Genomic DNA, 27043 nt, shown 5'->3' with positions numbered 1-27043 from the left:
GGTGCGGGTTAAACTAAATTAATTCTTCTTCAATTTATTACATTAATGCTCTTTTGTAATTTATTACTATACAACAGTCCTATTTACATGTTTAATTTGTAGTGAAGTCTCGCTTTCGCTAGCTTGATTTTGATATTTTATGCTGACTATTATTTGTACTAATCTTTTGGCTAATACCTGTCACTCGAGCTATCTTTCGATTTCCAATCTCTTGACTTGTTCCGTGATTTATAACCACCGCTGCGGTCATTGAATCCACCACGATCATTGCTGCTACGGTCTCTGTAGCCACCACGATCATTGCTACTACGATCTCTGTAACTGCCACCTTGGTAACCGCCACGCTGCTTTGAGCCACCGTAGAATGTTTTTTTAGACTGACGGTTATTAGATTGCGTATATCTTATACCTCCAGGTACTTCGAAGTATTTAGTAGCCTCTTGTGGAGATATGTTCATTGCATTTTTCAAGAACATATTTGAAGTTACCAATTTAGCCATCGGATCTTGCACAAGTTCTCTATAAAACCCGAAGACTTGAGGAAGTAGCTCCTGTCTTGGGAATCTATAAATTGAATTGAGCTGTTTATGGAAGTTTAAAAACCCGTCCATAAAATCCACAACCTCGTTTTCATCAATCCCAAATTTCCTGAATAAATCACCTTCCTCTCCAACAATATCCTGATACGTCAACTCTTCAGCAAACTCGACGTCTCTCTCTCTATGTAACTGTTCTTTAAAATTGTTTTCATACTTTGAAAGAAATATAATTGCTTTACCTTTCTTACCAGCTCTTGCAGTTCTACCAATTTTGTGAATGTAATCTGCAATTGAAATACTTGGTCCCATTTGAATAATTTCAGAAACATCTTTCAAATCTAATCCACGAGCAGCAACATCAGTGCAGACTAAAACTCCACGAGGAGTGGTACGATATTCTCTGACAGTTCTATCTCTTGCAGCTTGAGACATTTGACCATGTAATTTGTAAAATTTCGACGCCGATCTCGATTTGTCACCATACAAATTTTTATACCTTGCTCCTTGAAGGACAGAATGAAACCAATCCGTTAGTTTTATTGTAGGTAAGAAAACTATGGCTTTGAAGTTATCATTTGATACATTTTCTGCTAAATGGGTAAGCGCCCCATTGAAGGATTCATAGATCGAGTCAGTCTTCACTAATGCTTGATGAATGTTTTCATGTGCTTCTGGTTCATCTTCTTTCACGCAATCAATAAACTTATAGTTATTTCCAATGGTACTTTTAGCAAACAGGGAGACACCTTCATCGACAGTTGCGCTGAATAATACAGACTTCATAGGCTCGCTAATCTTTCTAGCATTTTTCAAACTTCTGTCGATATTTGACAACGATTCTGCAAACCCTTGATCTAAAATTCTATCAGCTTCATCATATATTCTGTAATTCAAGTTTTCGAACATACTTGCAAAGTTGGGATTTCTTAACCTTGCTTCTAACTTACCAGGTGTGGCTATCGCAATCGAAGGAGGATTTTGCTTGTTTGCTTTTGTAGATTTTCCACCTATAATAAGTTCAATACTAACTTTGGATCTAGCGTAGTCCTTTGGGAAACTTTTCAAAACTTTAAAATACTCCTGCTGTATTTGCATAGCCAAATCTCTAGTGGGAGCGACTATTAAGGAATCGGTTTTTCGTATGTGTTTATACGACTTAGGAGCACTTTCAATAGCAGACTGCAAAGTGGGAACAACAAATGCTAAAGTTTTACCCGTACCAGTCTTAGCACGTACAACCATACCATTTTTTTCGTCTAATATGGGAAGGATAGTTTCTTGTTGTACCGGAGTTAATGTATCGAAACCTGATTTTTTCATTCCATTAATAATGTGTTTATCAAACCTTCCGGTTGCTTTTAAATCATCAACGGACAATATAGAGGCAGAAGTGCTATCGCCACTCTCTGCTGCCGGTGGCAGTTGTTCTGCAACTTCAGGAGATCCCGAAATAGTAGAAGTCATAAGTCTACCATTGGTCGCAAATTTTCTAAGATAGCCCTGCGAGATAGCCAACCTCAATTGGGTGGTAGTCCGCGAGATGCAAACAGATGGGAAAAACATTTCGAAATGAATATACCTATTAATCGTTTGCTCAAAGACTAAATTAGCTGTTATTCTCTAGTGTGTCCCTAATTTTGTCTTTTTAGTGAAAAATTTCAGACATCGCTGCGATGCTCTAGATTACATAAGCACCCTGAGTTTATCAAGAAGTAAGACCCATATAGGCCACATATTAAAAATAAGGATACAGAAGAAACCCGTAGGCAACAACAAGAAGCGCTAGTAGGGCACGATAGCTTATTATAAACTTTTTAAAAATTGGTAAAGAAGTTTTGAAATTTCAGTAGACTTTAAGAGCATTTGTGCTAGTGTGTCAACTAGAAAACTAAGAACGAAGACAAAACGCCTGAAAGAAAGCTAGCATCATTAAAGAGGACAGTAGTACTTTCTCTGAAAAAAGAGAAGGCCTTTTCATGATCTCCTAGCAGACAGGTTAACTCCTTTTTACCTCTTCATTGGATAAATAATAAATAATCAACCAAACGACTATTGTATGGCATAACCAAGTACTGAAAATGGAAATAATTGTAATCGAGCCGATCTCAAAAAAGTACCTTTATAACGTTTATTCTTTATCACATAATAACACGGATGAGTAACTACGGTAAAGCATCTGAGTCTACGGGGTTTTTCTCTAAGATAAGGGAAAACTATAGTAATAAGTTTTCAAACCTTTCTTTAACGGCGAGTCATCCAGAGAAAGATGGAAATACAGAAGATGATACTTTAATTCATAAAGCATTTGTGAGATACTTTGACGAGAAAAGGGAACCTTATCCTGACTGGTTGGGAGTTAAAGTTCCAGACCAACCCCAGACCAATGGAAGAAGGCAGGACCGTTTTTCTGAGGTCACTTCAGAATTTCAACCTATCTATCACAATAATCAGTTCAATAGCAACTACAATCAACCGCACACAAGACGTTCTTTACCAGAAAGAAGCCAAAGTTTCGATATCAATGAACAAAATCAGGGGAACACACAGCTGTCACCGCTGCGACCATCCTACCAACCCAGGTCTTCGAGCCGCTTACAAGATTTATATAATAAGTCAAGACAGCAGTCAATACCAGGTTCTGGATATAATACGCAGCCATATCAACCCTCTCCTGCCAGAAGTAACAGCTATTCCACAACGGGATCTAGGTTGAGAGAGAGACTTCTTAATAACCCAACTCAGTTTACACAGACATCGTCCAGTTCATCAGCAGGGTCTAACGGGGCATCCAAAGCTACGTGGGGTAAGAAATGACTACATATAGCAAATACTAATTCCAATATACTAGAAATAAAATCGTCAACAAATATATTACAAGTTAAAAGTATTTGAGATCTATGAATAAGTAAAATTTGATTTTTTAAAAGTCTCTTCCCAATAATCTCTCCCTCTTGTAAACCATTCTGGCAACTTATGCGAAGGGGGTAATTTTAGTTTAAGAATGTCAACGTTTTCGAACTTTATTGGGTTCTTGTTGAGACTTCTGTAATATTTGTAGTCATACTTTTCTTTTGCCATTTCGTATTCGCTCGTTAAGCGACTCAAATCTTGCGTATCTTTCCTTATCTTTTTCAGGGAAGCACTATCGAAAGATTTTGAAGTTGGAATAGCTGACGTCGAGCCAGATGAAGATCTTGCTTTAAATCTATTGTTCATTATGATATATTTGGAATCGATTGATGAGCGTCTTCTTTCAAAACTAGCCCTGTTTGTCGGAAATATCGTATCGTTACCATAAAAATTACCAGGAACCGCTCTGCCAGTATTAGGAGACATCCCACGAGAAATATCACTATCAGAATTATTAGCTTGATCTCTACACTTTTCCAACTTCTTCTCTTCCACTAATTTCAACAAATTTGCAGGAATCTGGGGGGATGCAGATAACATATCATCATCCATGTCATCGTCATCAATACTTTCAGCATCATTTACTGAAGCAGTATCGCTAAAAGAGCCATTGCGGCTAACTTTTGGAGTCATCTTGCCCAAAGAAGGACTTTCCTCGAGTATTGATCTCTCGCCTTCCTCTTCTTGCCTTTCAATAACTTTTATTTGATGAGAAAGATGATCCAATTCGAAAGGAGCTAGCTCAATTTGCACCAACTCCAAGAAGTTTTCTGCATAGTAATTACTCTTCGTAGAAGAACCACTATATATCCTGTATTCATTCAAAATTGAACTGAAGTTCCACTTCTGGATCTTTCTTAATATTCCTACTAAGGTTGAAGTCGAGTCTATTAATAAAGTGTTGTGTTTTGACTTATTCAAAAGCAATTCAAAGGCACTAGCTACTATGTTACCTTCAATCAACATCCATTCTTCGCTTTTCTTTTTCTTTGCATGCAAATTAATCACGTCTATACTATTACCAGCATTCTCAAGTTTGCCTGATCCAACACTCGTGGCCGATGTGGTATCATCATTATCGCTTTCCTCATTTTCAACGTTATTGTTTTCACTCGTTCTTGCAGCAAACCCACCATTATTATGATTTGATACTTTCATTTCACCCAAATTAAAGACCTCTATAGAATTGGGTTGTATAAAGTTATTCAACAGCCTTGTTGGTTTCTCAGCATCTAACACGATAATTGATTTCAACTTGAGCGTCTCTAGAAAAGGAAAGTTATCTGACTCCAACTTAGAGCATCGATATATCCCTGGCTCTACTAGCCCAAAGTTTTCTGGCGGAACCAACATGCTTTGCAAGGTATACACTATAAGGCTTAATTCAATGATCCATATACATAGAATACCGCTCACTCCAAAATCAAGCCGCACTTTCTGCTTTAGTTCAGATATCGAAATTATTGCTCAAGAGACATTGCAAGAAGGTTTAACTCAAGTAGAGCTGAAAATATTGAAGAGTTTAAAGAACTGATACAATTTCACAGCGAAGCAATTTTCTGGTAAATAAAAGATAACTATAGAATGAAAAAGATTTAATAAAAGTCCCCCTTTCAACCTCTAATAACCAAGTCATCAGGAATTCCTTCATATTCGCCATAACCTAAAGCTAAGTTGATATTTTGTAAACATTGGGTAGCAGCTCCTTTCAACAAGTTATCAATGGTTGCAACAACGACTACTCTATCTTCTTTAGAATTCACGGCAAACCCTCCAATAACAATTCCATGTTTTCCGCTGATATCCTTGACCAATGGGGCTTCTCCGCTTATCGTTATTAATTGTTCTCCTTGATATCTGTCTTGATAAATATTTCTTACTTCTCTAGAGGTAAGAGAGCCTTGCTTGATGGGAATTGAAATAGTGTGAGTAATACCTTGAAACCACTGCGCCACGTGAGGAGTGAATGCCACGTCAAGACCAAGCTGGTTACTGATTTCACGTTCATGAATGTGGTCAGTAAGAGAGTAAGGAATCAAGTTATTGGATAAAAACTTGACATCATTTTTGGGTGAAGGTTTGGTTCCAGCACCAGAATAACCCGAAACTCCAAAAATGTGTGGAGTACCAGCTATGTAATCTTCCAATGGAGCAATTGCACATTGAGCTGCAGTAGCATAACAACCAGGATTTGAAATCTTTTTGGCTTCTGCAATTCTAGAGCGGTCATTCAATTCTGGTAACCCGTATATCCATTCACCAGTGGTATCAAATCTGTAGTCAGCAGACAAGTCAACAATTTTTGATTTGGAATTGTTAACAGATTCAATTGCTTCGACGAAAGGTTTGCAAACGCCATTGGGGAGTGCCATCACCCAAATGTCTACTTCATTATTTTCTTCGAGTTTCTTAATATCCTCAACCTGTAAATTCGAGTAAACAAGGTTATCTTTATTATAACCTTTTAGTTTTTGACCGTTCAACTCACGAGATGAAACGTGAGAGATTTCTAAATAAGGGTGTCTGTCAATCAAATTGATCAAGTTTTGGCCAGTATAACCTCTTGCCCCGATCAATGCTACCTTGGCCTTCTCTTGATTGTGAACCTCACGAAGTGGAGGATTAGGGTTTGAGAGATACCTCCTCTGGTTGAAATTAAAGCTTGCAGCTTTACTGGAGTAATGCAATCCTCTCTTTTGATGAGGAGAGCTGAAAACTCCGGATTCAGCTTCTGAAGATAACGAAGATCCAACATTAGAGGAATCAAAATCCTTGATTAGTTTAGACACTTCGTCAATTTTTAAACCATACCAGAATAAAATTTCACCGTTTTTAGCAAATGAACCATCTGATTTCGAAAAATACCATGACAAGTTAGAATCATTCTCATTCACAATCCAACATAACGATTTGAAATCGTTTTTGATTGAGTTGAAGATATTGTCGGTGACATTATTTAACCATCCAGTTTTTGAAGATAAGAATTTGTCAAGTAATGGGACTTTTCCATCCTCATTGACAACTATTGCCAAGACTTCCAACGGCTCATCACCATAGCTCTTGAACTTTGTTGACTCCAAAAATTTCAAATAGGAGGCCACCGACAATTTACCAGATTTAATTTCAGGATCTCTGAGAAGAGCACTTCGTAACAAGTCTGGGTTACCAAACTCTTTTAATGAATTACGGTTAATGAGCTTATAACCTCTTCTAATCAAGGTACCGGCTCCTGAATCGGTGAACAATTCTTTTTGTAAGTCATTTACGTCAATAATAGCTACTGAGGAGGACCTAGGTAAATGTTGTAATAAGTCATGGATCTCTTTGATCTTCAACTTTGTACCATACTTCACCCAGCTTTCCTTCATTAACAGTTCATATTCCTCGTTTAAATTTATAACACTGACTTTCTCACCAGTGTTACCATTTATAATACCTCCCTTTTCATTCAAGTAAACTATCTTTAATGGTTCGAATTCTCTTGCTAATTCACCAGCAGCAACATCAGCATTGACATTCAATAGTTGCCCAGAAGGGGTCTCGGCCAATGAAGTCAATATTGGCAAGTATCCGGCTTCAATTGCAGCTTCAACTGGTGATTTATTCACAGAATTAACTTTCCCTACCAATTGATATTTTTCCTTATCCAAATATTCAGCACCGAATACGCCTGCTGTAATGGGTCTAGCATGAACGCCCATCTTTTCTAAAGCGGTAACGAGACGTAAATTCTGTTCCAAAAAGCACTTTCTGACAACTTCCATCGTCTTTGCGTTAGTGATTCTGATACCATCGATATACTCAGGTTCAACACCCTCATTCTCCAACAATTCATTGATTTGAGGACCGGTACCATGCAAGACAATTGGATATAAGCCGACGTGATACAAGAACGCTAAGCAGGATGCTAGTTCCGGTAATTGATGAGTAATAATGGCTCCCCCAACTTTAATCACAGCAAACTGCTGTTGTGAAACCGAAGTAAAATATTTCAAATATTGCTCAACCTCTCTTTTTGAGCCTATATTGTTAAGCAACTGAACAACTGTTGACCTAGTAGAGTAGGATCTCGTATTATAAAGGCTAGTAGAATATATACCGTATTTTTCTTTGCTTATCGTTCCTCCAAGGACGAGCGTCCTGAGAGTGTTAACACCAGTTCTTTTAGGCACATTTGAGCCAAGAGTTCTACTCAAAGATAATCTGTTAGCAATTCTCAACATTTCCTAAAGAAATATCTATAAATCACTTTAAGAAGATCTCTTAAGAGTGAAAGATATGTAAAACTTGAAAAAAAATTAGTCAAAAAAAAAAATTTTTTTTTTCTTCTACGTATCATCCAATTAAAGTAACTTTCCACACTTAAGCGCGGTTCGAGATCTACTAAGAAAATTTCATCATATTATTATCTAAACTTCACTGGGTTCACCAATGTCTTTATAAATCCAGTTTAAAAGAGGACTGTGGAGCTTGCATACGAAATAGACGGTGTGATGGACATCTCGTGCTACTTTAGTAGCATATTCCCTGCTGTAATAGAAACTGCTATGTAAGATAGCATTGAAATTTGCAGAACCGTAGTCTGCACATAGTAAATTCAAAAACTTTTGAGTGAGAATTGTTCTGATAGAAGTAAGGGAGTGCCTGTGATACTTGAGGAATTGTTGAAGCCTGAGGTTATCATAGGGGCCCGAAGTCAGACATGAATTCACTATCGTGGCAAGGTCGTCCTTTCTATCAAGTAGTTTCTGAATCATCTCGTTAGGCTTTAAAAGAATAATGCTTTGGTCGGTGTCAACATTGTTGTAGAAATTTAAAATCAAATTTAGAGTCAGTGTGCTTTCTATCAAGTTTGCAACAATATCACCGAGACGTTTAAACTCATGTAAATAAGTGTCATTGAGCTCATGACCTAATAAGTTCCCGTCAACTATTGACTTGCGGAAGACCAGGCTAAAAAATTTAACACTCTTCGGATTAAGATTCTCATTCATTAGTGCAGGAAGATCGAAAGCACCTTCCAAAATGCTGGAATAGCTACTTAGCTTAACTGAGTATCCAGAGCTAGATAAGTACTCGTAAAACTTTGGATACTTTAGCTGTGGTGAATTAGTATAAATCAGGAACCTCAAAGCCGCATTATTAAATATAAATATCATCACATTTTCACACATACTGAAATTTGCAAAACCTTTAAATTTGCATTTGTTTATCCATAAATTAATCAACAGCAACTTATATTCTTTATATGAATGCAAAACATCATGAATAGTGCTCATGGTTAGCTCCAGGGAAGAAAGAACTCTGGCTAAACATATCTGTGGAATCTCGTGTAGACTAGTATATCGATAAGAGTTGGTGAGGTCTGTTAGAATTTGGAAATACTCAACAAGATAAGTTCTGAGATCCGAAGAAGCATCTTCCCAGGAGTCAGCTAACTGATTATACTTTTCAAGAAAAGTTTCATGGTTTTCGTTAAATTCTTTATTCATTTTGCTAAATTTAACAAAAACCATAAAATCCTTATTTAAAAGTTCAACGAATCGATATTGCAATTCAATCAAGGGTAGTCCATGGAGAATATCAAATTGTTCGTATACTGAGGTCAAGCCTAAGGAGGATAAGACTTCATCAATATGCAATACATTGTCACTGAACGGTCTTATATAACCCGTTCTGAGTAACAAAGGATGTTGTCTATTCTCAATAAATTCTTTTAAATACTCCAGAAACCAATATCTTCTCCAGAGTTTATTAGATAATACCGGTGGTAAAGAAAATTTATAATTCTCAAATATTATCTGATTCGTTAATATCCTATAATAAAATATCTCAGGAACTTGTATTTGTGAAATCGAGGACTTAATCAGTTCGATAAAACGTAATTCATCGACATTAATTCTATTTTCAACTTTCGTATGCCTATATTTGTGAAGCAAAAGCTTTTCTTTGGTAAGATTATCTTTTATTTTCGAAATCTCATTATCTTGATTCGTAATTTCAACCTGCCGAGAAACTATTTCTAGTGATTGATTCAAAATTCTCCTAAGATTGTGCAAATGATTTGTCTTGAAGATATTGAATAAAAAGATATACTGATTCCAATTATCAATAAATGCGTAAGGCTTATGGAAGTCTCGAGAAGATAATAGGTCTTTAAAACTGCTTATCAAGAGATTTGCAATTTTGAACAATAGCAACCAAATAAAATTGTTAAACATGTTTTGCTGTTCATCTTCAATGTTCGTGTTATAAGTTGGGTGAACATTTCGCTTTATGGAGTCATTCAAATCACATATTAGTATGAATGCATAAAAAAAAGTCTTGTAGGTTTGCCTGTAAGTTATATCTGGTATATCCAAACACCTAAGGATTGTTAGCATACTAGATCTCTCAACTGAGTCTGTTTGAAGTATCTTGGTGCATTCGTTGAAAGACATATGCATAAATTGATCTAAAAATGAAGTATTCTCAAGAAGTAATACCGCCTTCTGTAATAAATACTTTTTTATCCGACGTTGAATCAACACCAACTTTCGGATTTCAAGTTCTTCATATTCAAAATTTGGGGTATTCCTAATGTTCTCCTTGAATATTGATTCTTGACACAAATCATAAGGTTCATCACTAGCTACGAGTCTGGATTGAAAATTATGCGCCCTTTTACTTATAGCTGCCAAATATTCGTTCCTCCTAGCACTTGCCATTTCTAAACTTCGGTTTAAATTCCTTAACCTTTTGTTTTTCAATAATCGTCTCTTTTGAGCTACATTCAATACTCTTTCGTCTATCATGCTTTTTCTCTCTTTTAACCTGTGTGTCCTTGCTAGCAAATAAGATTTCCTTCTTTCGTAATGTTGTGTATCCCTAGGACTTATAGGACTGCGAGGATGGCCCGGGCTCTTCGTTGGAGTTAAGTTTTTTAAAACAGAGCTTGGAAGTTGAAAACCATCAAAGGAAGAAACAGAATTCCCATTATTTCCATTGCTGTTTGCAGTAGCCGAAGAACCCTGGGATACAGTCTTATTTTTGTTATCACTTTTTTCAGACATAATTTAGCAACCAAATAAATTCATAGCAGGAACTACCGGTAACGAAAAATTGGTGTTACCAAAAATTGTACTCCAGTAGTTAAATTAGTTAAATAGCAATTAGCGACCTTAAGTCTACCCTGGTTTATGTATTAGCGTAGTAAATTAGTATAGTCTAATATCTATTAAGGGAGTACAAATTAATATCGCACTTATTTTTGAAAAATGGCTTGCAAACTTCCAAATCAGGCTATCAGCCACAAATAGATCAATGGTCCCTAAAAGAAAGCGATTCGAGGTCAGATACAAGAAAGATACTAGAGAAACTTTAATAGAAGGTAACCAGTAGATTTGCAGTCAATAATGGTATGGTTTGGAGTACATTGCAGTATGTTGCAGAGCAGTTCAACTCCGATTTCATGACAGTAGAATAGTTATTGAAATATACCGTTAAATTAATATATACTCTATTTGTGATCTATAAGCTTAAAATTATATGTTGAATATGTCTGACATATTTAGTATGTGTGAACTAATCCGTTTCGTTGCCCTTTTTAGATTTCCAAAGTTTGAATCTATGGGGCTTTTCCTCGTGATGCAGGGTAACTGAATTCGTGGAGCTAGAAGCAGAGTTCGGTGGTGTACCACAAAGCTTTAGGTGACCCAAAAAGCTTGAGATTGATGGCGATGCACTGCTGGGTGATGGTGGTCTGGAGTTGTTTGAATTTGGGGAACCAAGATGAAGTAATTTAGATTTCGGCCCTTGAATCTTTTTCGAGCCTTTTGATATTGAACTGGCTGGTGATATATTAGGTGACATAAAGGATCGTTCTCGAATACTGTCCAAGTCACCATCGAACTTGGTGATCGAGCATGGCAGCTCCGATTTCTTGCATTCTGGACAATTCTGAGATTTTAGGAACCCAATATAAACGTTTTCCTGAATGAGCTGCATGACTTCTTTTTTTGCATCCAAAAGAACCGTTGGTCGATGTGGCCCCTCAGAAGAAGCACTTTCATTTAAAATCTTGTTGTAGTTTTTACAAGAAACATTAATCTGATCAGGAGCGTTTTCCTTAATATAGTTATTTATGATATAATTCCATTGATCATTTAATTTTTTCTCAGAAAAGTGTACAGTATGATTTAAACAAGGGGTTTCATCTTCGCTATCATTATTATCAATATGAGAATCACGCATATCATCCCAAACAGAGGTATTCAATTCATTAAGCTCTTGCGCTGTAGGCTGTATGTCATCCATGGTAGATACGAGCGCTTTCATGGGCTCATGCTCATCCAGCGTAACCGAACGTTCGTCGTTGATATTAAGTGGAATTATCTGAGGAGATGGACTTCTAGTAGACTTAAGTCTATCTCGTTCATCAACTTCATGCACCAAATTCTCGAATATATATTCATACTTGAATATCTCAATCAAAAAGTGTAATGATTCCTCACAGTGTACCTTCTTCACGTAATCCTCAAACTCGTCCACGTGAGCTAACCTTTTCTCATCATGGAGTTGAGATATAGATTTCATGAAACAATCGCCTACCAAGTTCTCGAGTGCAGCAGATGGACTCCGTTGGGCTCCACAAATGCAGAATCCATTATCTGATGATAGACAATTTTGCAGATTGCAGTTTTCTGAGCCGGGCATATATCCCATGACAAAAGAAGCGACCGTTGTAACTGCTAGTTCACCTCTATCTTATTATTGAGCGTTTGCTTTTTTCTTCTCGATAAGATGTCGAGAGTACTTTATCTAGTATTTATTCCACTCTTTCTACTGAAAATTTTTTGGAAGTTATTGCACTTGCTCCTCTAAATTTCTATAAGCACTTCAGTCGTTATTATCACGTACCGGCTCGAAATCCTCTATAGGTGAATGGAAATCAATAGAGCCTTTAACTCTGTAATATAAGAGAAAAGTCAGATCCTCGATTCAAAATATTATTAACAACGATGGTTGCTGGCTGTTATATCTGGGGTCCTAATCACAAAAAAAAGAAAGAAAAAAGAAATTTTCTTTCCGATGCGCTTCTTCTTAAAAAACAGAGAGACTAGTCACGAACGAGAGTGCCGATCCAAACTGGAGAAGATTAAGGAGGGCTACTTAAGGCAATTAATGCAAGCAGTCCAAAAATATGCCAACAGTTCTCCCCCAAATTTAGGACGTTGAGGCGTTCTAGCCGTTTTATTTTTATAGACGTTGAGTCCCTGAGCTGATGAGATGCTCCTCATTCTACGTTAAGAACAATAGAACGGAGTTCGGCTGATAGTAAAACGCAGGACCGCCTTTACCTATTTGGGTAAAAATGCGAAACTGAAAATGTTCGCTTTTATCACGACTGTTAACCATTACTTATGATCCACAGTAGGGTGCTACTTAGTAAGTCAGGTGGGAAGACCATTGCGAAGAAAAGCGATCAGCTGCACCTAATCCGTTCGGTCATGAAGTAAAAAACCGCATCGATATGCATGTCCGTTGCTTGCTAGGGCGTGCTGAAGAGCAACAGTTTTATTCTCCAGGCGTATGTCTGAGATGTCCTAGACACATTCCTAAAGTTTTCTCATGCTACTTTGAGGCCGCTCTAAGTGATGGTGTGAGGTTGCTTATATTTCTTTTATATTATTCACGACTCTCGCACTGTATAGTTGTGGAGACTGTTTATTGGCCAGATCAACACACTCCACATCGGAATAGTGGTGTGGAGGATGAACATCGAAGATATCCTTAGTTCCATCCACAGTTGAAGTTTTAGCTTTGTGAAAGCATCATCACGAAGCGCCTCATGCCATCCATCCTATTCTGCAGAGAGTTCAGTAGGTTCCCCGGACACTTTTCTCCAGCGAAGGGAAGGTATGAGACAGATAAGATAGAGGTAACGTGCAGAACGCACAACATGCAGTTCATCCTTTTTGCCGCCATAGGGAGCGTTAGATTTTAGGGATACGGAAAAGGAGTTTATCGAGTTTATCTTAGTTCAAATAATCAAATAAATCAAAGATAATACAAATTTAAGACTTAGTATCGATCAAATACTCGATTGGATAGACACTATAAGTTTAGATATACGTATTTCTTCGAAATTTTAGGGAAATTAGTAGGTTAGGTGATAGATTTGCTGTGAAAGATTGGGCTGATCTCACTTCGTAACATTTATTGGATAAGGGTCTGCTAGATAGGATAACAAGCGAGGACTCAGGATTTTTATTTCTAAGGGTATTAAAGGGCACCGGAGTATATTGGCTAGGTAAGGATTGGTTGTCTTGATGTTGCAGAGGTTGATTCTTAGACAGTCTCGGGTTTTAGTTTCTAGGACTAGAGTGAAAATAGGGACATTTGCTACGTCAACAAAGTTTGATAATGATGACTACGAGATTGATTTGATTTCCTTGAGAAAGACCCCGAAGAAGAAGCAGGACGCGACAGAAGGAACAGGTAAGGTCATTAGCGCAGTCGATTTGTTGGACAATAAGCCAATAGATGCTCTCGACTTGAAAGGCTACACAGAATTTACTGAAAAGTATTTCAAGGAATTATCAGTGTTTCTTAAGTTCATTGTTGATTTCTATGATGGTAAGGTCAAGTCTTTTGATCAATTGACTGCCACGGAATTGACAAACTCTTTATATATTTTCAGGAACTACTATATGAATGGGAAGATAAAAGAAATAGTTAAAAATGACTGGGTTCCGTATAATTACATGTTTCAGAAACTCATCAAAATTTTGCTTTCGGATCGGAAATTTCCCTCTTTGTTATCTAGGGAATTGATGCCTGTTGCTAAGCGTAAACAAATGGCACTTCAGCTCTATGATAGCGGAATTGGTAACTTCACAAATGAATTAAGGTCCTTATCTAGAGAATTTGATTTCACTAATATCACACCGGAAGAATTGTCGAGTGAAATTAATAAGACTTTAATGGAGTTTAATAAATTTTTGAGTACTAATTCAAAATTTGACAGTGAGTTTTTTCAAGTACTTATCCAGATCAACCGCTACAAAACTTTGAAGTCGATTATTGATAGTCATCCAGGAATTGATTTGAATTGCCTATTGTCGATCATTGATTCTCCTGACTTTGCAGCGATCAATAGAAAGTTTGAGCAATTATCAGGGTCGAATAACAGAATTAATAAGATATTTGATCGTTACGAGTCAGAGATATACTTTTTCAATTTTGCTTTTAAAGACAAGAAATTTAATGACTTTTCGGAAATTGCAGCATCACTTTATGAGCAGTCAATAACTTCTGGGACATTGAGCAGTGTATCAAATACTTTGATTCGCGTTTTGCTTCCGCTTTACAGTGAAGGACTATTAACTCTTGATAGAGTTGATCCATTTCTTTCACGTTCTATCAATACGACAGTGAAAATCTCAGATTCATTGGAGAAGAATTTCGGCGTCTCCTTGATCTATAACTTTGATATTCATGAATACGTTGATGGATTAAATGTTTTAAAATCGTTTAACTTTAACAAGCCTTTCGCCTCTTTATCCAGAAGTGAGATTATATGGAGTTTGAATGACGTGCTCAAGAATTTCAATGGTAGTTCAAGAATTATGAGTTTGTTGAAAGGTTTAAGAAGGAACCTCAGAAGTTTCTTAAATGTCACAAACATCTTTGAACCTCTTGATGATATTGTTGATAAGAGACAGTTACAACTTGCTTTATACAATGCGGATCCTTCTCTGAAGACAATTGACCTTACTCATCTCGAAGAAAGTGTTCCATTAAAATCACAAGCTGCACCCTTGGATTCAGTATATTCGTCCGAATTGAAAGCTTTCAAAAATCAAGAGTTCGGAACCTTGAAGTTTGCTGACTTTTCACCAGAATTCATCAAGGAAGTTTTCGAAGACTATAAACAAAAAACGAACACCAGAAATTTCCAGGTAGCTTTGTATGAGTTTCTAGATTCGTGTAATGGGGATACTTCGTCTTTAGATGCTTTGGCAGAATCTACAACTACCTACACCCAGATCCCTAACGAATTGGGCTTGCATGACTTTTATAATGAGTTGGATGTTATAAGAACTGATATTTTAAAGAAGGCTTTCAAGGATTGTACTCCGGAGGAAGTTTTAGAAGGATTGCAAAAGCGAGTTGATAGTATTCTCAAGAATTCATCTGATAAGTCAGTCTCGAATGTCACTAAAGAAAATGCTTTTGACTATATAAGATTGGGTAGAAGACTTGAAAGATTGTTTCGCATGAATGGGGGCCATGTTGAGGTCCTAGATGCGTTAATAAGGAGTCAGAAAATTTTCGACCAAACAGAGCAGAGAATTTTGAATTCATCAACCAAGAAACCCTACGTGCAAATTCCGGATGGTTTGGACATTCATCAATTTGCAAAGGAACTTGACACGCTTAGGTCGGAAGATTTTAATGGTTCCTACGGGAATACTACTTCTACAGATGTTCTCTCTTTGATCGATTCGAGAATCTCTATGCTTGAGTCTTACCCTGGTAATGAAACAGAAATCTACCGATTGAACCTCCTTCAGAGTAGACTCAAGAGACTTTTCTCCCTGAATGGTGACAATACTGAAGTTCTTGATACTGTTATTCACAGCCAAGCCGTCTTCAATGATTTTGAAAAATTAAAGAGGGTAAATAATGATCGTGAATATTTGCAGGCTCCAGAAAACTTCTTCTTAGAAGAATATATCGTTGAGTTGGTTCAATTAAGGGACGAACTTAAGCAGAACTTTAGAGATGTCTCAACAAATGATATCTTAAACAAATTAAGTGAAATTATCGCAAAAGAGAATGATTTGGACAAACAAGTGAACTTCCGCAAGCTTTATAGTAATATTCAAAATTTGTTCAAGATGAACAACGACTATTCCTTTATTTTAGATAATATTATTATCAGCTGCGAGCAGTTTACAAAGTTTGAGTCAGATAATTCATTGAAACATTTATCAAGGAAGAGCAGAGAGAATTCAGTTATTGGCGACAACCTGAAGCTCCTCCGAAACTATTATGATCAATTGAAACTGCTCTTTAAGTTTTCAGCAGAAGAAAGGGTTTCAATTGGTTCATTGAGCAGGGAAGAGTTTGAGAAACTTTTATCTAATTATAAGTCAAGCTTAAATTCACTGTCCTACGAACTTCCTCTAGACCTCCATATCATTGACACATTAAAGCAATACAATAGGATAATCAAGGATTATCCATGCTTCTTGGAGGGTTTATATTTGATCCAACAAGATAGTGAGCCATTGAATCCAAGTGACGTGGAGGACATTTACAAAAACTTGCATGAAGAACTAGAGTCTGGTGCTAGATTCGGAAGCAAACGGTCCCCAGAAGAAGCCTTTAAATTCAAAAATTCCGCCGAAGGTTTTAAACAAAGACTTTCAATACCCTTCGATGAGATTCATACTAATCGATTCGATATTAATGATTTCAAAGGCGATACGGTAAGTCAATCTCGTTATAACGACTCGGAGAAACTAATTGAGGATTTACTGAAAAACCATCCGGCTTCGGATTCCAAACTTTCTTCCCAATATCAGGATTTATTGCAATCAGTCGTGAACAAAAAACTTGATGGAAAATCAGCAACAAAAGAAGAACAGGAATTAGAGGAATTAACTGCAGAGAACATAAGGAAATCCTATTGCTCTAGGTCCAGTTCGCAAAAGAATAATGAAGAGGAAGAGAAGGATCATTTGGACGTTGATAAGACTTCATTAGAGGACTTTTTACGTTCTGCAAAGAAGCAAAGGGAAATGGCGAAGGAGAGAAGGTTCCGGGAATCTAAAGCTTATGAGTGGAGTAAGAGTATGAATAATTCTCACAGGTCATTGGAATCGTCTAATTTTTTCAATCCCTTACATTCACATCTGAGGAGATGTAAGAAAGATTCTCCATCAGAACAGGAATATTTGATCCTCACTTTAGATAATCAAACAATATTGTCTGACCACAATCCACTCGGCAAGTTACCACAGGAAGACATATTTGAGATTTTAAAGAAATTCGAGAAGCCTGAATTATTAGATTTGCAGCGCACTTTGAAGAAGTTACAGAAGAGAAACTGGAGATTAATTGGTTCCAAGGTAATTTCCGGCGACCAAAAACATTTGGTATTAGCAAGAAGCAAGGGAAGAAAGAAGTCAGCTTTTACAAAGTTGAAAAACATTTTTGCAAGTGCTGGCCTTCTTTTTGTTACTTTATTAGGTCTTAATTGGTGGTTGGAAGAATATCCTGCTGAATTCAAAGAAATCAAGCCTACTCCTAACTATGAAACATATACAGAGCCACTCGAGAAAAATATGATCATCCCTGAGAAGGTATCGAAACCTAGCGAGAATCCTATAAACGATGAGGAACCAAAGGTCAAGTCTTCCTTTTTTAAAAGATTATTCTGGTCCTCCTAGTTGAGTACAACTACATTCAAATGAAAGATGCATTCCATGCTTCTCGTCTTCAACATTTTATGCCATTGTTTTGTTAAATTATAGGTATATATTACTCTTCTCAAATCTGTTTTGTTTCAGAAATATACGTTTATCTATATCGCTTTTTTATGCCAAAATTGTTGAACGTCAAACCATGGCTTCCTCTTTTAACGGTAATGCTTTAGTGTCTTTTGACACGTAAATAAATTTCATCACCGAAGTGCCCCCAGGGGTACCATTCCATGTTCTTAACTTCTCAACTGTATTTTTGTCGCTCAAGTCCGGTATCTTGTATCCAGTTTCAAACTTAATCTTCTCATCTTTTGCAGCTTGTATCAAAAGTTGTCCTTTGTTGCTTAATGCACTGCCTGGCCTCCTTTCAGCTTGCATCTGTTCTACTTCCTCATCATATCTCAAAACAAATTCTTCAAGAAACTCTTTCATTTGAGCTAATGTCAATATTTCAGACTGAGATGATAGTACTTTACCTTGTAAAAACTTCACCACTGATAATTCCTTTTCTCTTTGTTTCTGTGATTGGTTCCTTTTGCTTTGCAATTTTTGATCTCTCAAAGTAGCTCTCTCAAGTTGCTTGAATTTTCGTCCCTTAACATGTATGATGCCTTTGGACTTGGATATGTGCTTAGAAACCTTTTTCAAACTGTGTAGATTAGGCATATTTCATATTTAATTTGATTTTACTAGTCCTTTCAGTCCTTGCCTGGAACATCTCATCTCAAGGTATATTTTTTAAAGTTCGGCACATAGTCGTTTTAATACTCGTCGTGTACTATTCCCAATTTGGTGATTTTTTCTCATAGAGAATATTGCCCAAAAAACTGTTACCTGAAGTCGTTAACATAGGATTGTCATTGAACGCAGATTCATACGAGAGCAGAATTGAATAAGTAAAATAAAATGGTCAAATATAGCGAAGATAAGTTGTATGAGCTCAAAGACACTGCATACGTGCCTCAACCTGTAGTCTTGGAAGGCTTCAATAGAATGATCGAACAAGTAAAGTTGCATTCGGCACAAGAATTTGAAAAAAGGAAGAACATGAAGCCTACGAATGGAGATACATATATCGATGAATTTGGAAATGAGCGTCCTTACTTTCACATGAATAGGAGAAGATTGTCAAGAGGTAGTGCTAAACCAGGCTTACGGAAGAAGGTTGGGGACTCAGTCAAGGTAGATGAAGATGGATGGGCTACTTTGACCAAGCCAAAGAAATCTTTTGGTTCGGAAGATGCACAGGAGGAGCGAATCAAATTTAGGGATTCGTTGAAAGAAACAATACCTTCCAGTGGGATGAAAGCCAAACCTAATAATAAAAACTTAGGCTCATCTAAGGCTGTTGACTCAAGAGACGCGATAGCAGACAAACAAACCACGACTTTCAATGCCTTTGAAGCTTTAGGAGATGAAGAAGATGATGATGAGTAAGCATTAATATTGGATGTGATTATTTGCTTTCGAAGTGTAATAATTCTCATCTGATACTTGTTTAAGTAGTAGTTGGTTGACAATGTATATTAAAAAACTATTAATACAAGTTATGAATAAGCCAGGGATAAAGTTGGAATACATATTTAATTCGTTTTGTAATTTTTCGTTTGCGTTAGATATGCGTTTCCAAAATCTTCGAGGGCCTCATTCTCTAATGTTTAAATGTAGTCGAGTAAGTCTAAACTCTAATCACCATCAGAATCACAATCAAGCTGGCTTAATATCTCATTTACGTCATCGGTAACCAACTGCTTTCTTAAAACGGATTCATGGTTCACATTATTATTAGCGTCACCGTTTGAGTATTTTAATTTCAGCACGATATCTTTTAATTCTGACACTTTAGGTAAGCTGTAATACCTATCAAAACTATGACTTGCCCCATTAGATTGACCATTCTGTCCATTCGATTGGCCGTTTACTAAAATTTCGGAATGTATCGATGAAATATCACCTGCTGTTCCTAAACCAAAGCCATTTAAGGGCTGGTGGCTATAATGCAGATAATTTCTCGAGGTTTCATTAACATCTATTTCGTCACTATTGTTAGATTCTACTTCAACTCCATTTTCATTTGTTTTGTAAGTACCAATTTTGTCATAATGGAAGCCTAGAAGTAAAGGTCTATGTGGGTCTAGCCAGTCTGAAATGAAAGAATTGCCGGAGATGAATTCTTGCAAATTCTGCTTAGTTGAATTAAACCGAATCGTTCCATTTTCAAGATGTCCCAGAGGGTTACGATTTTCTATGATTTCTTGATCCGAAGGTTCTGTGTCGAGCCCATCGACCCATAGCTTGTTAAATTTCCGGTATTCAATATCAACCAAAAGATCGGCATAAAATAGAGATTCGGTGGTATAATTCTTCATTTCAGTAGGATATTTATGATCCAAGTCTTTTAAAGCATGGTAAAAAATAATATGCGAAACTGTGTCTTTTACTCTCTGGTTAAGAGGATAAGAGTTTTGGTTTAAAGGTAATAACCAATGGTAAAAGAAAGGAATAAAGTTGGCAGTAAAATTAATTCCTAAGATTGCAATCAAATGCTTCAGTGCTTTAACTAGCAATGAAACCGTTTCTATGTTTAAAACTTCACGGGAATTCATATAATGTTCCATTGAAGTCAAAAAGTGAGTAATAAAATTGTCGTTATCCGAAATATACTGATTGTAATCAGCCTCACAATATTTTTCTGAAGTAGGCTTTAGATCGCTAGAGCTAAGATCATCAGATTCTAACCCTTCTTCATTATTTAACATTTCATCATTCAAGAATTGAATAAATACATTTAAGAATTTAATTTGAATATCGTCAATTTGTTGTCTTGATAATGAAAGTACGTGAGAGTCATCGCTTAAATCCTGTGACAAAATTTCAAGGCTCATTTCCCAATGTTCTAAATTAACACGATTCCTTGTAATTAAACTCGGTTTTTTCTTTAAAGCATTGAATATTCTTGAAATATTGTCTAAGAGGGTTAAAACCAACTTATAGTTGCCCTCTCCTTTATCATTCATCACAATAGAATAGTCTAAAACGGAGTTAATTTTTAGTAAAATCTCTTGAATGGAATCAGGTACTTGATCAAAATAATATATATGCGTCGAAAGATTGGAGATACATTGGGAATACAATGTTGAAAGATTATCAATTTGATCTTCTGTAAGGATATCTGATTGCTTCAAAAATAATCCAGATTGTAATTTCAAAAGCTGTTGAATAATATCAGATATCGATAATCCTATCATATTGACCTCTGAAGAAACTAAGCCTAAGACATAATCAGCATATAGATTTTGAATCTCATAATCTGATGCTTTAGGTGTAACTTGCTCTGTAATTTCAAGCAACGTGCTAAGCAACGTTGAAAGAGCAACAAATCTCAATTGAACTGGTATCCAGCTCGTACACATTTCCAAAAATGTGCAACCCCAATCACGACTAATGCTTTTGTCAAAGTTATTCTTTAGTACAGCCCTGATTGCCTCAGAAATTTGGCTTGTTAATGTAGTATTGAAAAGCGCCTTTAAAGATCTGAAAGCCTCTTCGGTTATGTCAAGGGAAGATACCGAGTCATTATAAAATTCATCATCCATCTGCTTTGTTACTACATTCGTTTTTGTCAGCACGATTTTGAAAAGACGATGAGGATCTGACTCCACATTTACATTATTTGTCAATCTCGACAATAGCCCTGTTACACTTGTACTAGTAATCACTGTGTCAATTAATAGAGAGCTAGCAATCTTAATGAACTTCTTTCCAAAAGTAGTGCTGTAGCCTAGGCAGCTGGATAAATACCTGCAAGTCATTATTGAAATCATTTTCCATTCCAACAGATTCAACTTTTCCAGCCTCAGGTTGGAGTCTCCAATCTCTATCAAGCTATAGGTCAAATTTGAGAACACATCGACAAATGTTTTGTCACCAGAAAATAAACCTGAATCTAATTTCGAACAAAAGGTTCCATAAGTCCTTAGAACACTCTTGCAAAGGGATAAATCTCCTGTCTTCAAGATAGATTGCAAGATGGAGCAAACATGCGAAGCAAATACATTCAAGTTTTCCGAGCATCGTTCAATCAATGACTCAACTATCTTGAGTGTCACTTGCAAATTGCCAGCTCTGCTTCGTGCCACATCTGAATAGGTCTTCCTATCTAAGAATGATATTACTTTTTCCAACTTAACTCTTCTTGTCAGCGCATAGTACAATAAGTAACTTAATTCTGAAGGATTTGGCTTTTTGTCCACTGTTTTACCTGCTGGATAGCATTGTAATATTAGTTTCTGATGTTTAGAATGAAGTATTCTCATCTTCGAATTTACAAAGGTCTATCCTTGGTCACTCTACTTCACACACCCAGCCTATGCTACTATAACTTTTATTACGTATAACTTTTTCTCAAGAAATAGGTTAAATGGATATTCATAAATAGTAGAGTGGAGAACGCGAACTTTCGCTATCACACTCGAGCCTGCTCATTGACATATGACATATGAAGAAAGCTGAGAGAGGGTAAAGAGAAACAATAAGCGAGGAGTTGAGTACAAGAATCTACCAGCTTGCGAATTAATTAGGAATCAGGATATTGATAGATCATCTTAAAGTCACAACCAGACTTCTTTATTAGTAGTGTTAAAAAAACGCAAACTTAGTAGTTATTAGGAACAAGGAAATCACTTAATGCCACCTCTATATGTGAAAGGAGGAGTTTGGACAAATGTGGAAGATGAGATATTGAAGGCAGCAGTTTCAAAATACGGTTTAAACCAGTGGTCTAGGGTTGCTTCGTTATTAACGAAAAAAAATGCAAAACAAGCAAAGGCAAGATGGAACGAATGGGTAAGTCCCGGTATTAATAGGAAGGAATGGACTCGAGAAGAGGATGAAGAATTATTAAAGTTGGTAAGGCTTATGCCAAATCAGTGGAGGAGCATAGCACCTGTTTTAGGTAGAACAGCTACTCAATGTGTGGAAAGATACCATATATTACTCGAAGACGTTGCCGATGACTTGTCGGTGACTGGTCCCGGTATTGAAACTTTACCAGCTAGTGGGCAGACTGGAGACCTCAACATAAACCCCGAATCCAAAGCTGCGAAGCCTGACGAAGAAGAGCTAGATGATGACGAGCGTGAAATGCTTTCGGAAGCCAGAGCTAGGTTGGCAAATACCAAGGGGAAAAAGGCCCAGAGAAAGGAGAGAGAACGAATGCTTGAAGAGAGCAAGAGAATAGCACTTTTACAGAAAAGAAGAGAACTCAAAGCTGCAGGGATAAATGTGAGTTTGCAATCCAAAAATAAAAAGAAGAGAAAAGAGTTTGACTATAATGCTGACATTCCTCATGAGCATGAAATACCAAAAGGATTTCATGATACTTCTGAAGAAGTCGAATTGAATGAAAAGGAAAAATTGAATTTCAATCGAGATGTAAATACTCGTGGCATGGATTTTAAAGAAGTGGATGACAAAATTAAAAGAGATAAAAAGAGACTTCAAAAGGAAATAGAGATCGAGAAAAAGAAGCGTAAGCATGAGACAGAAACGGCTGCTTCACTTACTAATGATATATCAGATGAGAACTTGAAGAGAAGGAAACTAGAATTGCCTAAGCCAGAAGTACGTGAAAGAGAGTCACTAATTCCCTTTCAAGTGGATTTGGACACTCAACACTTGGAAGGAATTTTTGCTAAAGGAAATTTGGTGGAAATAGAGGACGATGCTGATGAGCGCATCAGAAATGCCACTCGCAAGTTAGTGGAGAATCAGATGTTGAAATCAAGTCTCGTTGCCAGTGAGGGACCTGTTTCTTTTGAGGAAAAGACAACTTCTGAAAATCAAACGTTGAAGGTGTCTAAGAAGGAAATAATTCTGCTATTGGTCTCTAGCTTCAAAGAATTACCGAATCCTCAAAATAGTCCCACTATCATCTTACCAAGCTTTGATGCAACCCAAGAATCATTGACGAATTTTGAGAACGAAGCTACTAGTTTTAATGGTGATGAAAGGAAAAAAAATTTGAAAATATTAAAGAAGGTAGAGTTAGAGGAAGCTAAGCTTAGGAGGTCAAGAGCTGTACAAAAAGGTTTACCAATCCCGAAACCCATGTATTTAAAAGACATAAAACTAGACGGTTTGGATGGAAAGATCTATGAAGAAATGAAGAAATTAATTGCTTCAGATTATAGTAAATACGTCGATCCACTTTACAAAACAGAGTTGTTGGACGACTTAGATGAAATTTCATTTAAAACAGTGAACGCCGAAGTTAAATCCGAACTAAAAGAAACTCCAGCAGAAGAACCGGTAACGGATTCAATCTTTAGTCTCCCTCGCACATTTGAGGTAGCTGAGAAGATAATTGCATTGCTTCACGACTTCCGTCAGAAATGCCTACATATAGAAGAATCAATCACTTCTGAGGTTGGCTATTCCGATTTCATAGATAAAATGGATGCACTTAAAGAAGAATTGGATGAGAACTTCCTCGCTCTTGAGGATGCTGACATCGAATTGAATAATTTGATTGCTATTAAGGGAGAAGAGGACAATATCATAGATAGAAGGTCAAAACGCCTACACGAACTAAGTGATTTTATTAAGCAAGCCGAAAGCAAAGCCCAGGACAGAGTTAGAAGTATTAGAATTAACTCGGCTAATATGTAGGTACAAGTAATTTTCATGTAATTTTAGCATTTCTTATGATATCTAAGTAGTTCGGAAAACGAGATATTTTATATGTACATAAGCTCTGCAAGCAGAAGGAGAATTGCAATTATATTCTTCGGAATATGAATACAAATTTACTTTTCATCCCCTTTCGTGAAACGATTGATACTGACATTGGTGGAGAATTGAGATTAACGATAAAGCAACATTTCTTCCAAACACCATCATCTTTCGAAACAGACCTACGTATAATATCGAAATTAAGACGGAATATCGCCTCTTTAAGAGATATAACGGCAAATCTGAAGGATTTGAACCAATTGAATGAGTACTTCTATCAATTAAACAATTTACTCAAAGTGTTTTCAGATGATGCCTTGGAATTTACATGGTTTGGTACTCTTGGTTATAGACCAATGGGACCACAAATGGTAAGATCTTTTAGATTTGAACAATTAAACATAGTATATCAAACTGGGTCTTTGTATTCACAACTTGCACTATCAGAGTCAAGATATAGTGATAAAGGTCTAAAGGATTCTTGTTCACATTTTCAGCTGGCTGCTGGCTGCTTCCAATATCTTATAGAAAAATTACATGAAAATAATGGCAAATTGTTAGGCTTCGTTCAAAAGGCTCCTGATATGGATATCAGTACTTTAGAATGTTTAAAGTGGTTGATGTTAGCTCAAGCGCAGGAGACAGTGTGGCAGAAGGGTATTATTAATGCAAGTATGAAGGACTCGGCTATAGCAAAACTTTCAATTCAAATATCACAGTTTTACTCCTCGTCTTTGAGTTGTGCAAACTCCTCAGACTACATACGTCTAGAATGGGTCAATCATATTGCAATCAAAAAATATCATTTCCAAGCAGCTGCGAATTACAGAGCATCGCTCGGTTGTTTAGACAATTTCAAGTATGGGGATCAGGTGGGATATCTTCGGGTTGCTTCAAAATGCTGTGAAATGGCCCAAAAGCATAAAAAGTACGTTGATAAACTTTTACTAGAAGATATACAAGGACTTGCAGAAACTGTGAAGCAAGCACTCAGAGTTGCCGAGAAGGAGAATGATTTAGTATATTTGAAGGTTGTGCCTGATGAGAAAGATCTAACTGCAATTACAGGAGTTTCCATGGTGAAGGCTCTAATACCTGAAGCACTTTCAAAACCGAAAGGTTCTCCCTTGTTCAAAGAATTGATACCGTTTGCGATAATTCAAATAGCCCAGGCATATAAAGAGAGACAGGGTCAGTTTGTTCAACTTAAGATCGTTGACCCAATCAATGCCTTAAATAAGATGATGGCACAATTTCTTTCAAGTAGGAACCTACCTGCTTCCATTGACACTCTACAGAGACCAGAGAACTTACCTGATTCGATCGTCCAGCATTCTCAAGATATATTAAAATATGGCGGAGTCGATTTCGTGGAAAATTCTTTGGAAGAAATATCACACTTAGCTGCACAGAGCCGTGATCTTCTACTAGGCTGTCAAGAACGGTTGAAGGCAGAAGCACACGAAGATGAACTTTTGAGCCAGCGAGTCGATATATCTGAATCCGATAGAATAATGTCGCAAGAAGCTGGTGCAGATCTCTATACCAAAGTTCAAAAAATGAATGAGTATTTAAGCCAGGCACAAGAAGGTGATAACAAAATAGCTGAGCAATATTATAAGATCAAATCATATTTAGAGATTTACTGTGGTGGATATGACGAATTGACCAAGACAATTCCGAACGCAACCTTTGTTAATATTGATCCTGAGGACAACAAGCTTCTTTGTGAGCTTCGTAACGCACTCAATGATGCAGAAACATTAAAGAACGAAAGATCACGTCGCTTAAAAGATATCGAGGTCAAAACAAAGAATAACAGCATTTTGCCTAGCGTAGTGAATGAGTACAAAACTAGCAAGAGTCGTATAATTGCCCCGGATGGATCAATCGATGAAGACACTTTTACACCGGTGTATGATAAGCACATTACTATGTTTGATCCAGACTTAAAATTCGTCAACTTTCTGAAAGAGAAGCAGGAAAATTTGGAAGAAAAGATCAATTCCCTAAATACAAAGTTTGTTACAGAAATTGAAATGAAATACAATTTATCTCGAGGAGAACATTTAGAGATATTACAAACCTTGGAATCTGCGTATGTAGGATATTTGGATTTGATATCGAATATGAATGATGGTTCAAAGTTTTACACTGACTTTCTCCTGAGAGGAGGTGCTGTTTTAAAAGATTGTGACGATTTTATTTACCGTAGAAGAATTGAAGCCAGAGAAATAGAGCAGCTGCGCATTCAGCACAAGCAGGGAGATGACCTGCCAAATGGCGTACAGCAATTGCCTCTTATGGCACCTCAAGGGACGTGGGATCCAAAACAAGGTATAAAATTTGGGTAAACTTGTCTTATGTGTATATTTTAATGAATGAAAC

At 36.7% G+C, this 27043-nt stretch overlaps 12 protein-coding genes across 12 annotated transcripts; 5 read left to right on the top strand and 7 right to left on the bottom strand.

The window, feature by feature from the left end:
- Positions 1–170: 170 nt before the first annotated feature.
- Positions 171–2102, bottom strand: MSS116 (ATP-dependent RNA helicase; the record flags this gene model as incomplete). The annotated part of the gene is made up of 1 exon (XM_062952785.1): positions 171–2102. The coding sequence occupies one exon, from the start codon at positions 2100–2102 to the stop codon at positions 171–173; it is 1932 nt and encodes a 643-aa protein (XP_062809654.1).
- A 591-nt stretch (positions 2103–2693) lies between these two features.
- Positions 2694–3353, top strand: MSO1 (Mso1p; the record flags this gene model as incomplete). The annotated part of the gene is made up of 1 exon (XM_062952784.1): positions 2694–3353. One exon carries the CDS (start codon positions 2694–2696, stop codon positions 3351–3353), a length of 660 nt encoding a protein of 219 aa, XP_062809653.1.
- Positions 3354–3434: 81 nt separating this feature from the next.
- On the bottom strand, positions 3435–4802 carry PRCAT00002895001 (uncharacterized protein; the record flags this gene model as incomplete). Its single annotated transcript, XM_062952783.1, has 1 exon — positions 3435–4802. The coding sequence occupies one exon, from the start codon at positions 4800–4802 to the stop codon at positions 3435–3437; it is 1368 nt and encodes a 455-aa protein (XP_062809652.1).
- A 260-nt stretch (positions 4803–5062) lies between these two features.
- Positions 5063–7672, bottom strand: ARG5,6 (bifunctional acetylglutamate kinase/N-acetyl-gamma-glutamyl-phosphate reductase; the record flags this gene model as incomplete). The annotated part of the gene is made up of 1 exon (XM_062952782.1): positions 5063–7672. One exon carries the CDS (start codon positions 7670–7672, stop codon positions 5063–5065), a length of 2610 nt encoding a protein of 869 aa, XP_062809651.1.
- A 186-nt stretch (positions 7673–7858) lies between these two features.
- Positions 7859–10501, bottom strand: PRCAT00002893001 (uncharacterized protein; the record flags this gene model as incomplete). Its single annotated transcript, XM_062952781.1, has 1 exon — positions 7859–10501. The coding sequence occupies one exon, from the start codon at positions 10499–10501 to the stop codon at positions 7859–7861; it is 2643 nt and encodes an 880-aa protein (XP_062809650.1).
- A 511-nt stretch (positions 10502–11012) lies between these two features.
- PRCAT00002892001 (uncharacterized protein) lies at positions 11013–12152 on the bottom strand (the record flags this gene model as incomplete). Its single annotated transcript, XM_062952780.1, has 1 exon — positions 11013–12152. One exon carries the CDS (start codon positions 12150–12152, stop codon positions 11013–11015), a length of 1140 nt encoding a protein of 379 aa, XP_062809649.1.
- A 1607-nt stretch (positions 12153–13759) lies between these two features.
- On the top strand, positions 13760–17890 carry PRCAT00002891001 (uncharacterized protein; the record flags this gene model as incomplete). The annotated part of the gene is made up of 1 exon (XM_062952779.1): positions 13760–17890. One exon carries the CDS (start codon positions 13760–13762, stop codon positions 17888–17890), a length of 4131 nt encoding a protein of 1376 aa, XP_062809648.1.
- A 168-nt stretch (positions 17891–18058) lies between these two features.
- On the bottom strand, positions 18059–18589 carry PRCAT00002890001 (uncharacterized protein; the record flags this gene model as incomplete). The annotated part of the gene is made up of 1 exon (XM_062952778.1): positions 18059–18589. The coding sequence occupies one exon, from the start codon at positions 18587–18589 to the stop codon at positions 18059–18061; it is 531 nt and encodes a 176-aa protein (XP_062809647.1).
- A 240-nt stretch (positions 18590–18829) lies between these two features.
- On the top strand, positions 18830–19360 carry PRCAT00002889001 (uncharacterized protein; the record flags this gene model as incomplete). Its single annotated transcript, XM_062952777.1, has 1 exon — positions 18830–19360. One exon carries the CDS (start codon positions 18830–18832, stop codon positions 19358–19360), a length of 531 nt encoding a protein of 176 aa, XP_062809646.1.
- A 248-nt stretch (positions 19361–19608) lies between these two features.
- Positions 19609–22239, bottom strand: PRCAT00002888001 (uncharacterized protein; the record flags this gene model as incomplete). The annotated part of the gene is made up of 1 exon (XM_062952775.1): positions 19609–22239. One exon carries the CDS (start codon positions 22237–22239, stop codon positions 19609–19611), a length of 2631 nt encoding a protein of 876 aa, XP_062809645.1.
- Positions 22240–22609: 370 nt separating this feature from the next.
- Positions 22610–24592, top strand: CEF1 (Cef1p; the record flags this gene model as incomplete). The annotated part of the gene is made up of 1 exon (XM_062952774.1): positions 22610–24592. One exon carries the CDS (start codon positions 22610–22612, stop codon positions 24590–24592), a length of 1983 nt encoding a protein of 660 aa, XP_062809644.1.
- Positions 24593–24717: 125 nt separating this feature from the next.
- On the top strand, positions 24718–27009 carry RIM20 (Rim20p; the record flags this gene model as incomplete). The annotated part of the gene is made up of 1 exon (XM_062952773.1): positions 24718–27009. The coding sequence occupies one exon, from the start codon at positions 24718–24720 to the stop codon at positions 27007–27009; it is 2292 nt and encodes a 763-aa protein (XP_062809643.1).
- Positions 27010–27043: the final 34 nt, after the last annotated feature.

This window comes from Priceomyces carsonii (genome assembly GCF_900007245.1).
Source record: "Priceomyces carsonii strain CBS4050 genome assembly, scaffold: Debaryomyces_carsonii_scaffold_3, whole genome shotgun sequence".
Lineage (NCBI taxonomy): Eukaryota > Fungi > Ascomycota > Pichiomycetes > Serinales > Debaryomycetaceae > Priceomyces > Priceomyces carsonii.
The sequence above is the reverse complement of the archived record's forward strand: the minus strand, read 5'-3'. Positions and strand labels throughout refer to the sequence as shown.